Source organism: Argentina anserina, chromosome 7, assembly GCF_933775445.1.
Source record: "Argentina anserina chromosome 7, drPotAnse1.1, whole genome shotgun sequence".
Classification (NCBI taxonomy): domain Eukaryota; kingdom Viridiplantae; phylum Streptophyta; class Magnoliopsida; order Rosales; family Rosaceae; genus Argentina; species Argentina anserina.
Genome location: NC_065878.1, coordinates 18,988,271 through 19,002,481, shown reverse-complemented (window position 1 = coordinate 19,002,481; position 14,211 = coordinate 18,988,271). Strand labels below are relative to the sequence as shown.

Sequence of the window (14,211 nt, the reverse complement as noted above, 5' to 3'; positions counted from 1 at the left end):
AGTTTGCTGTTTGTGATAAAGCCAGTTGTAAAGTTTTTGGATACATACACAGAAAAAGTTACAGATATTAATCATATTATCTTCAATGATATATATATATATATATATATATATATATATATATATATATATATATATATATATATATATATATATATACGGTCTCTATCCAGAGTGAAGTTTCACTCTGAAATTACAGAGTGAATTCTAAATTTGGCACACTTTTCGGTCAAATTTTTTCACCATAAGCGATTCAATATTTAACTATGCTATTCAAGACCATCTCTACAAAATTTCATCTAATTCGGACATCGTTAAGGTATTGAAATTAGATTAAATCAATGAATGAATTAAAATTATTCAACGTGAACCGTTCGTGTAAATTTTAATTTTAAAAGCTCAAACCATTGTCAAATTAGATGAAACTTTGTTGAGATGATCTTGAATAACATACCTAAATATTAAATTGCTTATGGTGAAAACATTTGACCGAAAAGTGTGTCAAAATTGGAACTTCACTCTGTAATTTCAGAGTGAAGTTTCACTCTGGATGGAAACTGTATATATACCGTTTCAGGTGCGGACGTCCTCGTGCGGATTCGCCGATTTCGGCGACGGTAGGTCGCAACGGCGCAGCGGACCAGCATAGCCGCACTACCCATCTCCCGGCAATCCCGTCTGTGCTGGCCGGAGCTCCATCAGCGACCATGATGGCCGAAATCTGCAAAACTCAAGTTTCTAGGCAGATTCCGGTGATTTCGCGATTCCGACCGCCGTAGTTCGCCGATTGAGCTCTGACCGGCACATACGGGATCGTCGGGAGGTGGGGAGTGCGGTTGTGCTGGTCCGCCCCGCCATTGCGGTCTGCCGTCGCCGGAATCCGCAAATCCGTATCTTAAGGTACGGACGGCTGCTCATAAAAATTCTCATATATATATATATATATCTGGTTAAAACTCACGTTCATTTTCAGATTCAAACCGTTGCCTACAACTAGTGATCCTAGTGGGTGAAACTTAAGATTTGTATTTAAGGATCTTAAGAGATTTTCATTGTGAATTCTGGTTCACTTGGTGCAGCAACTTAACAAGTAATCATGATAGTATTCATAGTCCAGATAAATTTCTGTTTATCATCGCTGTGTTCTTCTGGCAAAGGGACTAGGCTTTCATTAAAGTTGAGCAACTTCTCAAATAAAGATGACATCAGATTTAGTAAAAGAATTTACCACTATAAAATCTCATGAAATTATTATCCCAACAAGAAATTAACATAGAGATAGCAAAGTTAAAAACAAACAATAAATTTAGAAGCATTTCCTGTGAACTATGGATGGCCCAGACTCATCATACTCTGCTTTGGCAATCCACATCTGCAAAGATATAAGTACTCCAGTTAGTATTTATTCCAAGATCAATGCTGAACACTGTTGTATAGGAAAATGAGTAAATGAAAACAAACCTGCTGGAAGGTACTGAGCGAAGCCAAGATGGATCCTCCAATCCAGACACTGTACTTCCTCTCAGGTGGTGCCACCACCTTGATCTTCATGCTGCTTGGGGCTAGGGCAGAAATTTCCTTGCTCATCCTATCAGCAATACCTGGAAACATAGTTGAACCACCAGAAAGTACAATATTTCCGTAAAGGTCTTTCCTGATATCAACGTCACACTTCATGATTGAGTTATAAGTGGTCTCGTGAATGCCAGCTGCTTCCATTCCAATCATTGAGGGTTGGAAAAGCACTTCTGGGCATCTGAATCGCTCTGCACCAATGGTAATGACCTGCCCATCTGGTAATTCATAGCTCTTTTCAACTGAGGAGCTGGTTTTGGAAGTCTCCAGCTCCTGCTCATAGTCAAGGGCGATGTAAGCAAGCTTTTCCTTCATGTCCCTAACAATTTCACGCTCAGCAGTCGTAGTGAAAGAATATCCACGCTCAGTGAGAATTTTCATCAAGCCATCAGTGAGGTCACGACCAGCAAGGTCAAGACGAAGGATCGCATGAGGGAGGGCATAGCCCTCGTATATTGGGACTGTATGGCTGACACCATCACCAGAGTCAAGCACGATACCTTCACCACCAAGAACACAAATCAATAAAGATGAAATTAGAGAGCTTTTGAATAACAAAAGAATTAATATTAACGACTGAAACATAGAATTTCCAAAATGTAGCAAAACCAAAGTTCACAACCAAGTGGTTTAAAGTTAAACCAGAGATACCAAGAACCAATATCTATGATCAGTTGATCACACTCAAGACTCGGGTAAGAATCCTGAGTTCCTAATGTCTAATAACATTTTCAAAGAGGAAAGATCCAGAATTAGCATAAGGCATAACTAAAGTGCTCAAACTATAGTTCTAAAATTTAAAGCCCATATATCAAAACCAATCTCGGAAAACCTGATTCAAACAAATTGTTTGGGACTCAACTAGGAGTCCTAAAGACTGATACTAATATTGAAACCTATCAGAATCCTCACCAGTTGTACGCCCACTTGCATACAAGGAAAGAACAGCTTGAATGGCCACATACATAGCAGGAGTGTTAAAGGTCTCAAACATAATCTGAGTCATCTTCTCACGATTAGCCTTGGGATTCAAGGGGGCCTCAGTTAGGAGAACTGGGTGCTCTTCTGGGGCAACACGAAGCTCATTGTAGAAGGTGTGATGCCAAATCTTCTCCATATCATCCCAGTTGCTCACAATACCATGCTCAATTGGATATTTCAAAGTCAAAATACCACGCTTGGATTGAGCCTCGTCGCCAACATACGCATCTTTCTGGCCCATGCCAACCATGACACCTGTATGGCGAGGGCGCCCTACAATGCTAGGGAAAACAGCTCGCGGAGCATCATCTCCGGCAAAGCCAGCCTAAATAGTAACATAAAAATCAGTCCTTAAGATAAAATGCGCAGAACAAACAAAATATAAAGATACAAAAAAAACAACCGTTCAAACAATCAAGACATGAAATCAATGTCCTTCCCAACAAAAAAGAACATCATTTTATACCTTGACCATTCCAGTTCCATTATCACACACGAGGGGCTGAATGTCCTCGGTTTCTGCCATCTTCTTCTACCTACCAGGCACACCAAATCAGTTACAATAATGCCTCATTTGAAATAACACATATACAGCTTACAGAATGCCATCAGTTCCTAATCAGTTTCCCCAAAAAAAAATATATATCCATCAGCTAAAAGACTCTATTGTATACACAATCAACAACTCAATGCTCATGCATATAAGCCTATAAAGACATCAAAAAAAAAAATCAGAAACAGTTTCTCCAATTCCAATCATAGACCACTAGTGCGGCACATAAACCAAAGCATGATGCAGAACAAAGCTACAAACATATAAGATTCTCTCAATCAATTTACACAATCAAAAGGCATTGAAAGCTTGTAACAAAAAAAAAACGATTTTTGACATGGGAAATCCCAAAAGTTTGATTCTTGTTTATGAAAAAACCCCCAAACTGATACAAAATCAAACAAAACCATACAATGCAGCAATCAAATCACTCCACATTAAAAAAAAAAACAAAGAAAAAACATTACAGATCTAAAGCAATGAACAAAGACATGAGATGAAAAATGAGAGAGAAGACATGAGGAAGTTAACCTGTGTGAATGTGAGAGAGTGAGGGAGAGATCGAAGATGAAACACAGAAAGAAACAGACGAGTGTTTGTGTTTGTGTTTGGGAGAGAGTGGGCGAAAGAAATGGAGGAAACTCTAACAAATATTAAAGGGTGAGATGAGGAGTGATCTCAGGCCTCTCAGCCGTTGGATTTTTAGACCGCGTCCATGGCCCCTTTGTGGGGCCATTATTGCCTCTTCCTTACAGCTCCTTCCGCTGTTCCAGTCATTTTTTCACCACCCCTCTTCACTCTTTTACCCTCCCTCCCTCTTCCTCTATTCTCCCCAACTCTCTCTTAGCCTAATTGCATTTCCATTATGATTAAGAAGCTTCGTTTTGTCAACCAACACAAGGAAAGAAGAACATAGGAAGTATTTGGATCCTGATCGTAAATTTGAAAATGACGTTGCTCTGAACATAAACATGTTTATGATATCCGCAAACATGCTGTCGAAATAAGTTTAAAATTCCATGTGTTGAGTTTTCAAATGGAATAAGAGTATGGGCGAAAGTGCCAACCCCGATATTCTTAAAGGAGCTTTAACGTAGGGTAATGAGCACAACCACAAACTGCATTCCATAATGGATCAATCAGAACATTATACAACATAAAGAAAAGGAGGCTAATGCTTTAAACAACCTTATAAAATGCTCAGGATCTACACGAAATCCAGAATACTATAGTTGGCAAGATCAGAATCCTAACTGTCACCAGCTAGGCGTTGGCAATGCATTATAGCCTTAGCTAACTGTAGGAAGGAGACTCATCATTGAGATTATAGAATATGAAAGAAAGGCATGATGAAACAAGCAGAATGGCTTGTTCATGAAGTGCTCACCAAGTCAGAGCCTGAGGCATTCTTAGAAGCAACATGCTTAACAACTTCGATTTACTCGTTTTCAGTTCATGATGATACACCCTATTGGCCTATTTATATCATCCATATAACGGAATCATCCAAGCATCATCCAAAAGCACAGTAAATAAAAGCTCAACAGGATAACAGTGTCTAAAGCCACAACATCATAAGATTTTTTTTTTTTGGAGAGAAACATCATAAGATTACATTAGCTGAAAATTGCAAATGACAAAACAGTTCAAATTGACTAGCAACAGTAGTCATATGTCAATCTTTTGTATAGATCAACAAGCAAATCTCCGAGTCTTTCTAATGTATTATTACAAAAGTTTAAACAGAATACTGACATCAACCTTTAAATTGGATAAATATGCGATTTGAACTTCTTCACATCGGTCATCTATCGCAGGAATGGAATTGAATGCTTCAAACTAGAGAGACCAACAAAACGCGGGCTTGCCAATAACTTCTACAAGAATGGGGGTAGAATCACCCATCGACGTGGATACTTAGGTCTTCCATCCTTTCCATCAAATAGCTGCAGGTATCACGAAAGATCAATATTGCATGTACAGAGCTTCTACACGTAAACTCATATGGATATGTTCTGGCGCTTACAGAAAGATTATGTATGTAAATATGCATGTACAGATATTCGACATACAAAACTCATACAAATACTTGTAAGTTTATGCAATTTGATACTAAAAGGGTGAGCTTAGATAGACGAAGATACTGAATCAAGAAAAAAAATTTATGTAATCGAAGAGCACTAGAAGATATTAGCGTATACCAAACACATCTTTGGTAAAGTAGTATAGAGGAGTACCTTCTTTAAACGGCGGTGCTTTCCAAGGGCCCAATTGGTCATGATAGAAGCAGCCACTACAGCAAAAAGATAACCAGCAACCGTCTGCGTGGCGATATTGAAACCCAACCACTGATATATCTCAGTTGTGTAATTTGCACATGTGACAATATTGAATAGAAAACCACGTGGTATTTGATAGCCTCCACTTCCATCAGGGCTTCGCAGATTCCTTAACAGAAAATGGCAATACAAGTTCGCAATTTGATTTACTATCCCAAAACCAAACCCAATCTTCATTTGGAGGTCACTGACAGGGGTGTAAAGCGGGTGATTCACGTAGTAAGCCATGAGTGCTGCAAAGCTCCAATAATATGCACAATTCCGGGTCACATAGGAGACAGGTGAGGTTGCATGGCTGAACCTATGTATGAAAAATGTTTCCATAATACGTTTAAAGTAGTGGAAGCAATAATAATATAGTGCATATGTCTGCACTGGGTGGATGACACGGTCTCCTTTGAAGCCGAAGTACTGGTAAACAGGGAAGAAGTAAAATATGGGATAAATGAGCAAAGGACCAATATACTCAAAGAAGAAGAGTGTTCTGTATTCAACTTGCGGGCCTAAGTCCTTAAAAACCACAGTTAAGCTGTCTGAGTTTCCACTGTAATAATCTTTGAGACTCTTCTTGGAGGCAAGGACAACTGCCCTCTCTTTTGATCCTGGTTGCACGGGAAGAGTAAGCCGCTGCCTTGAAGGATAGAACTTTTTGGCTGTTGACATAAGAGATGCAATCACGCTATAGTTTTCTTAAGATATAAAGTACCCACCTACACATATCTCTACTAATTTTAATTTAATTCTCAATGGAGGGAACTTAGATGACAAAAGCATGAGTAGTGATATATACCAACCTAGAAAATAGCCAGGAAATCCAAAATTTTCTAACAGTCCAAGAGGGTCTTTGAATTTCAGTTAAATTCGAACAAAGAAACCACACAGTAAAAAGCTCTGGCCATCAGCTTATAGACCAAATTGGCAATATTCTAACAACAAAAAATTAAACCACAGATTGAGTACTTCACACATTAAGCAACATGATTGTTCATTTTTCCTTGAAACGAAATACATTTTAAGGATTATTTCAAAGTAGACTTGAAACTACTTGTGCTCCTTGTAATTTCCCTTGAGATACTGTTTAACAATTATATCAATACTTCAAGTGAAAGTTAAAGATATTCCATTGCTCTACATAGTTTGTACTTCATTAACTTTCAAATTCTGACGACAATTATCTAGACTAGGCTATCAGATGCTTTAATTATTTAATTGCAACGGAAATAGCTCTCGCTGTTGATCAATACTTGTAATTTTTTAATTAGTTTGCCATCTCCATAAGTACTACAGGATGTGAATTATGCATCTACTACTATTCCAAAACCCAAAAGAAACTATGAATGATGCAAGAAAGCTCCAAAGTCACTAATCAATCAGAAAAGTACTCAAAAGGTGTTAATTTACCCGAAAAGAAACCATGCCGAAAACTATGCTTATACAGCTATACAAATTATAACAGAAGCAACTCCAGCAATACTTACATCGCTTGTGGATCTCCTCCTGAAGATCAGCAACTGTGGCCTGCAACAAAACCCAGATTGCCGAACACAGTCAGAAAAATCTAACCAATTGGTTCCAATATACTCAAAAACATAGAAAAAACCAAACTTTAATTCTCCAACACTCCAAATTCACACAAATTTCGAATCTTTAACTACAAAACTCTAATCCAGTGGAACAAAGTCCAATACTCTCCAAAACCCAAATGAAAGACATAGAGATACCCACAAATTGCAAATAAGAAAACAAGAGCTTACAGAGTCACTGAGCTCAAGGCCGCCCTTGAAAAGCTCTCTGCCACTCCTAGTGACCACGGTGACCTTCATCTTCTCGGGTTAGAGAGAATGAGACCTGTTTCACCAAATTGAGCAAAACAAAGTTGCAGAGTGGGAATGAGAGAAGGGGGAGTGTTAGATCCGGTATTGGTTTTTATGGGTTCTTCTTAAATATCGATGTGGGAATTAGTGAAGTGTAGGACAGGAGTTGTAGTAGTAGTTAGTTTGGGCGGTATTGGATTATACCATTATGGCGTGTGGTTGGGGTAGGAAAGCTAACTATGGAGGCTGACCAACTAACTACACACGACTCATAAAAACGTACCTATTAATAAGTACGGAAGTACACTAAGCAAGTCTTTGGTTACATCGACCTGCATTGATCAGTCTTTGTTGTTATGAAGCTAGTAAGCTACACATCTAGAAGCTTGGTTGGTTACACAAGCGATGAGTTTCACTCCTAAACCATCAGTTGATTCTAGAACTCTAACTTGTGGCCGGAAGTGATAAGTCCTAGAAGTGACCGCGCACTGCTTCAGTCAATGTCCCAGGTAATTTGCTAACTGATGAATTAAGCTCAGTATTTATTGTGCAGGACCAGATTGGTTGCTAAGTCGTATTTATGACCAGAGATGGTTCACAGTTGCAAGGGTTGGTTAACAAGTTTTTCCCAAATGAGCAGTCTCGGTTCATCCCAAACTTCCGCAAGTCAGAGTACTCCCACCTGTAGATTACCGAGAACTGACCAGTCTCCTTGTATGATTGTTTGATACAAATTGATGAAGAAATGCCTGGAACTTGATTTAACAGAACTGTGTACTTTTCCATTGTGAATACTGCTTGTGTTCAGTTATAAACAAAGTTCACAAAAGTAGCAACAACTTCCTGCAATCCTGCCCATCAAATTGTTTAATGAGCCACAATTAGTCCAACTCCAGCAAGTAGGGGTGGACAAACTGACCCGAAAACCGAAAAAAACCGGACCCGAACCCAAACCGAATCCGAACAAACCGAAACCCGAATCAAACCGAACCGAAAAGAAAAAAATCGAACCGAACCGATTCTATTTGGGTTGGGTTTTGGGTTCAGTCCCTTAGAAACCGAACCGACCCGAACAACCCGAAGTCAATGGTCAACGTTACAAAACGACATCATTTTGTCATATTTATAATTTTACATTATTATTATTATTTTTTTAATAAAAAAATTAGTGTGGTCGGCCTCACAGCCGCACATAATTTCTAACCTAATTGACCTAATGTATAAGAGGCGCATTATTTAGCCGTCTTGCTTCCTTCATAATGCGATAGTTTTATTTTAAACATAATATAAATGTTATGATACATTAGTTGACACTTAGGAAATCGCCAACTCTAATTCGAAATATGATCGATCGACACCAGCAGATGTGATTGGTATATATATTTAGGGACCCCGTAAAAATTTCGTCCGTTTTGGACATGGTTTGACCGTTCGTACCTACGGTTAACTAAAAAAGAGGCGTTTTCACATATTGAAACCCTATTGACCGGGGCTTTGCCAAATATATTTCTTTAGTGCGACCGCGCATGATAGATAACAAAAATTAGGTGATTTCAGATATGCAAACGGCTTTCAGCGTTCGCATATTTGTAATAGGTCCTCCCTTATGGCATAATAATGGTGTTTTCGATTTACCAAAAATTCTGAAGGTTAAATGATGTCCGAATTGGATGAAATTTTTATAGGGTCACTAAATATATATACCGATCACATCGGCTGGTATCGATCGATCCCTAGAAGTTTCCTTCATATAGTCGCTTCATAATGCGATAGTTTTATTTTAAACCTAATATAAAGGTTATGATACATTAGTTGACACTTAGGTGATCGTCAACTCTAATTCGAAATATGGTCGATCGACACCAGCAAATGTGATTGGTATATATATTTAGGGACCCCGTAAAAATTTCGTCCATTTTGGACATGGTTTGACCGTTCGTATCTACGGTCAACCAAAAAAGAGGCGTTTTCACATAATAAAACCTCATTGACCGGAGCTTTACCAAATAGATTTCTTCAGTGCGACCCCGTATGATAAGTAACAAAAATTAGGTGATTTCAGATATGCAAACGGCTTTCGGCGTTCGCATATTTGTAATAGGTCCTCCCTTATGGCATAATAGTGATGTTTTCGATTTACCAAAAATTCCGACGGTTAAATGAGGTCCGAATTGGATGAAATTTTTATAGGGTCACTAAATATATATAACGATCACATCGGCTGACGTCGATCGATCCCTAGAAGTTTCCTTCACATAGTCACTTCATAATGCGATAGTTTTATTTTAAAACCTAATATAAAGATTATGATACATTAGTTGACACTTAGGTGATCGTCAACTCTAATTCGAAATATGGTCGATCGACACCAGCAGATGTGATTGGTATATATATTTAGGGACCCCGTAAAAATTTCGTCCATTTTGGAGATGGTTTGACCGTTCGTACCTACGGTCAACCAAGAAAGAGGCGTTTTCACATAATAAAACCTCATTGACCGGGGATTTACCAAATAGATTTCTTCAGTGCGACCCCGCATGATAAGTAACAAAAATTAGGTGATTTCAGATATGCAAACGGCTTTCGGCGTTCGCATATTTGTAATAGGTCCTCCCTTATGGCATAATAGTGATGTTTTCGATTTACCAAAAATTCCGACGGTTAAATGAGGTCCGAATTGGATGAAATTTTTATAGGGTCACTAAATATATATAACGATCACATCGGCTGGTGTCGATCGATCCCTAGAAGTTTTCTTTATATAGTCGCTTCATAATGCGATAGTTTTATTTTAAACCTAATATAAAGGTTATGATACATTAGTTGACACTTAGGTGATCGTCAACTCTAATTCGAAATATGGTCGATCGACACCAGCAGATGTGATTGGTATATATATTTAGGGACCCCGTAAAAATTTCGTCCATTTTGGACATGGTTTGACCGTTCGTACCTACGGTCAACCAAGAAAGAGGCGTTTTCACATAATAAAACCTCATTGACCGAGGCTTTACCAAATAGATTTCTTCAGTGCGACCGCGCAAGATAGGTAACAAAAATCAGGTGACTTCAGATATGCAAACGGCTTTCGGCGCTCGCATCTTTGTAATGGATTCTCCTTTAGGACAAATTAGTGGTGTTTTCAGTTTACCGGAAATTCTGACGGTCAAACTAGGTCCGAATTGGATGAAATTTTGACATGGTCACTAAATATATATACTGATCACATCGGATGGTGTCGATCGATCCCTAAAAGTTTCCTTCATATAGTCGTTTCATAATGCGATAGTTTTATTATAAAATGTAATATAAAGGTATGATACATTAGTGGACACTTCAGTAATCGATAACTCCAGTTCGAAATATGGTCGATCGACACCAGCAGATGTGATCAATATATATATTTAGGGAACCCGTAAAAATTTCGTCCGATTTGGATATTGATTGATCGTCCATAATTATGGTCAAGAAAAAAGGCGTTTTGACATATTAAAATCCTCATTGACCGGGGCTTTGCCAAATGGATTTTTTTTGTGCGACCGCACACAATCGGTGACAAAAATTAGGTGATTTCATATATGCAAACGACTTTTAGTGTTCGCATATTGGTAATGGGTTTTCCCTTATGACATATTAGTGTTATTTTCAGGTAAAAACCCATCGGGCTTGCGGGCCTCGGCGAGCTTTTCAGATCCACGGGCTAAATGATGAGGCATAAGTCAATTAGGTATGAAATAATCATTAGACTATTAGTTTTTCATCTTTATGTTAAATTTTGTACTTTTAAAATTAATATATAATATTACGTATTTTACATACGGGTAAAACCGAAAAAAAAACCGAACCGAACCGAACCGTACGGGTTGGGTTGGGTTGTGGGTCACAGTCTCTAAAATAGAAAAACCGAACCGAACCGAACCGAATTTAAAATTTGGGTTGGGTTATGGGTTTTGTCCAAAACCGAACCGAATGGACCCGTGTCCACCCCTACCAGCAAGTGACTTAGTAGGCTTGTATTGTCAGTAGTACGCAAGCTCCTGGTTGCCGTAAGTTAAGAAGCATTCACATCTTCAGGAATTTTGCAAGTGCAAAACCAGAACCAGGAAATAGTGAAATGCATGATGTAAAAAGTTTCATGTTTAACACCATCAAAAGCAGAATAACCAAATGAATTTAATTGAAAAGCATTCGTAAGAAAGCGTGTATGGAAATTTGCTATTTTCATATATCATAGTCAACGTATAGACAGCTGAGGCTGTAAGCAGCACACCACGGAAATAAAATGGTCATTGGTACGCTCTGATCAGACAATATGCAAACCTCATAATCTGACAAACAATTGCCTTTGAAATCACACCTAACCAGAAACCACACTACCTCGATTATCTACTGGCAATCAGTGAAACTTAATCTGACGAATAATGCCGGATGCTGCAAGATAGATAACAAAAGATTCAGACTTTACACCACACAGAGAATACATATAAAAGGAAAAGACAAGTATATGACAATAAAATTGCAGAGAACATCAGATGTGATGATGACTTTATGAGAGAACAAAGAAATGAGAATGTAACCACTGAAAAGAAGCTTGCATTCCAACCATAAGAAAAAACATAGGGTCATAACTGTGGTCTTATGAACAATTGTGCAAAATTCAGGTGATTTAAGGAGAGTTCAGAACTACATGTTCACTTTGTTTAATTACTAAAGCAAAGGACCATACAGCATAACTAATCATACAACATAATAAAGGTCGGTCAAAGGGAGCTAGAAAATTGGCAATCAGCATCACAGACAGTTGTGGAAGAACAAGTAACTAGGGAAACTAAAAATCATGTGCTGCAAATTTCAGGGAATACTTATCCTCTAACCACTATCAACATTAATGAACTACTTTGCACATGTGACTGCTACATACAATTTAGATAGCAGTTTACATTTCTAATCCATATCAACAGTCAAATTATATTGATCATACATAAATTTGTAAGAATTTAAACAAGCTTAGGTCAAGAGCCATGCAATGTGTGTGTTGTATTGTGCAAACAAGTGCAAGACAGATAGATAAACAGTAAAAGGAATAGTATTGAAAACTGTCAAAGGCTACATTCTTAGTTATTCAAATAACCAAAACATTTAAAATTTTTAAAACAGATAATGATTGAAAAGTATCAAGAGTTCCAAAACAGGGTAACACCTTTGAAAAGCAGATGATTATCCGCATTGAGGCGGCTGAATCTCCATCATAAGCCGAAAGTCTATCAAACGCGCACAAACTAGGCAAGTTTACAAATATCCTCATAGTCAACAGCTTGAAGCACCCTACCATCATACACACCCTTCTCTATCTGCACCTTAGCACAAAACTTATCCGTGTCCACCGCCAGCAACCTTGCATTCGACCCTCTATACGCCCCGTTCACTATCTTCACAAGGCAGCCAATCTGCGGAATCACCGTCTCAAGCTCCTTCTGATCAACTCTCAACACATGCTTACTCTCAAGCATCTGAATCTCTCCAACATACTTATCAATCACTTTCCTCACAACCCCTTTCTGCTTATAGTACCCCTTCTCCGCCAACGCCTTACTCATAACCTTCACAATAATCCCCTCACACACCCAATAGTCCTTCCTATTCACCCTCTCCTTCTTCCTCTCCTCCTCCCTCATCAACTCCTCCAACGCCGCGCTCCCTGCCCCACCGCCACCACCAGTTTTCGCCTTCTTACTCTTCTTTTCATCCTCCACCTCCTCAAAGACCAGCTTCGAACTCTCCCCTCTCTCCTTCTTCCCTCCCCCAAGCGCGAAGCCAATCTTCACACCAGCCTCGATTTTCAGCTCCCTACTCACCCCCTCACCACCCTGACCATCCACATTGTCCGAAACCGGCATCGACTGATAAACCCTCTCAATCTGCTTCTTAATCTCCCTCTCCTGCTTCTCCTCCTCCGCCAGATCGGCCTTCACTCTCTTCAGCTTCTCCCTCTCCTTAAACAAAGTCTCCGAATCGCGATCAATGTACGTTATGAACCACCCCTTCGGCGTCTCCTCCACCTTGCACTTGCCGGTCCGGCCCAAATGCTTGACGAACTCCGTCAGCGTGGCCCACTCCGTGGAGTTCATGTGGACGTGGTGGCGGTCGTTGATGTACTCGTTGTAGACGACGGTGGCGGCGATGCGGCTGAAGCGGTGGCTGCGCTTCATGTGCTCGAGGAAGCTGGACTCGAACTCCTCGGTGTAGCCTTCGACGACGCGGTGGGGGTTCTCGCCGAAGATGAGCATCTGGCGCTGGTGGCTCTCGCTCATGCAGTGGCACTTGAAGCCGTTCTCGTCGCGGCACTGCTTCTGGCACATCTGGCAGTACCACCGGAGCTTCTGGAGGCCTTTGGCTTTGATGCGGTTTGCGATCGCCTTCGGGGTTAGGAAGTCGTTCTTCCCCATGGTGGAATTGGATTCAGGGGTTTTTGATTTGGGGGCGGAAACCCTAACCCTAAACCTAGAATTAGAATTGGGAAAAAAAGGTGAGATCTTTGATAGGGGAAAGGTCAGGGGACAGGGAAAGGAGTCAAATTTGGAGTCGTCGGACGGGAAAGATTGACCGGAAGAAGGATATCGGAGAGAGCGGGAGCTATGAGGTTCTGATTTCTCAGGCTATCTTTATATCGGCTACTTCGTTACTGAAAATAAGAAGTTTACAATTTTATCCTTGTTTAATAGAGGACTTTTGTACTTGGCGTACTAGTAGCAAAGGAGTTTTGTGGAATACTGAAAGTTTGACCGTCTCCAATTGCATTGCCTTGAGGTTTAACTAGGAATTCCATTCACAATCGTGAAGAGAGACACTATCCGATCCAACAGCAAAAACCGAATTCTAACACCTATTAAGGTAGCTTTCCGATTGAGCAATGAGCTCGTATATGCAAAACCTTGAAGAGCTGTAAGTG

General features: G+C 39.6%; 3 protein-coding genes across 3 annotated transcripts; all 3 read right to left on the bottom strand.

Annotated features, from left to right (window-relative positions):
• Nucleotides 1-1,210: 1,210 nt before the first annotated feature.
• On the bottom strand, nucleotides 1,211-3,737 carry LOC126803996 (actin-97-like). Its single transcript, XM_050531736.1, has 5 exons — nucleotides 3,641-3,737; nucleotides 3,023-3,092; nucleotides 2,488-2,881; nucleotides 1,462-2,075; nucleotides 1,211-1,372 (listed from the first exon to the last, which is right to left on the bottom strand). Exons 2-5 carry the CDS (start codon nucleotides 3,080-3,082, stop codon nucleotides 1,307-1,309), a joined length of 1,134 nt encoding a protein of 377 aa, XP_050387693.1. The 5' UTR covers nucleotides 3,083-3,092; nucleotides 3,641-3,737; the 3' UTR covers nucleotides 1,211-1,306.
• A 960-nt stretch (nucleotides 3,738-4,697) lies between these two features.
• On the bottom strand, nucleotides 4,698-7,436 carry LOC126802480 (very-long-chain enoyl-CoA reductase). The gene is made up of 4 exons (XM_050530118.1): nucleotides 7,203-7,436; nucleotides 6,927-6,966; nucleotides 5,347-6,101; nucleotides 4,698-5,055 (listed from the first exon to the last, which is right to left on the bottom strand). The coding sequence occupies exons 1-4, from the start codon at nucleotides 7,269-7,271 to the stop codon at nucleotides 4,987-4,989; spliced, it is 933 nt and encodes a 310-aa protein (XP_050386075.1). The 5' UTR covers nucleotides 7,272-7,436; the 3' UTR covers nucleotides 4,698-4,986.
• Nucleotides 7,437-11,471: 4,035 nt separating this feature from the next.
• LOC126803882 (KIN17-like protein) lies at nucleotides 11,472-13,876 on the bottom strand. Its single transcript, XM_050531599.1, has 2 exons — nucleotides 12,463-13,876; nucleotides 11,472-11,693 (listed from the first exon to the last, which is right to left on the bottom strand). Exon 1 carries the CDS (start codon nucleotides 13,706-13,708, stop codon nucleotides 12,542-12,544), a length of 1,167 nt encoding a protein of 388 aa, XP_050387556.1. The 5' UTR covers nucleotides 13,709-13,876; the 3' UTR covers nucleotides 11,472-11,693; nucleotides 12,463-12,541.
• Nucleotides 13,877-14,211: the final 335 nt, after the last annotated feature.

Coding starts and splice junctions, on each gene's coding strand:
- LOC126802480 (XM_050530118.1), bottom strand. CDS start 7,271: ATGAAGGTCACCGTGGTCACTAGGAGTGGCAGAGAGCTTTTCAAGGGC. Junction 6,102..6,926: donor GGAGGAGATCCACAAGCGAT/GTAAGTATTGCT, acceptor TTATGTCAACAG/CCAAAAAGTTCTATCCTTCA. Junction 5,056..5,346: donor AGCACCGCCGTTTAAAGAAG/GTACTCCTCTAT, acceptor TGATACCTGCAG/CTATTTGATGGAAAGGATGG.
- LOC126803996 (XM_050531736.1), bottom strand. CDS start 3,082: ATGGCAGAAACCGAGGACATTCAGCCCCTCGTGTGTGATAATGGAACT. Junction 2,076..2,487: donor TGCAAGTGGGCGTACAACTG/GTGAGGATTCTG, acceptor TTGGTGGTGAAG/GTATCGTGCTTGACTCTGGT. Junction 1,373..1,461: donor CGCTCAGTACCTTCCAGCAG/GTTTGTTTTCAT, acceptor ATATCTTTGCAG/ATGTGGATTGCCAAAGCAGA.
- LOC126803882 (XM_050531599.1), bottom strand. CDS start 13,708: ATGGGGAAGAACGACTTCCTAACCCCGAAGGCGATCGCAAACCGCATC.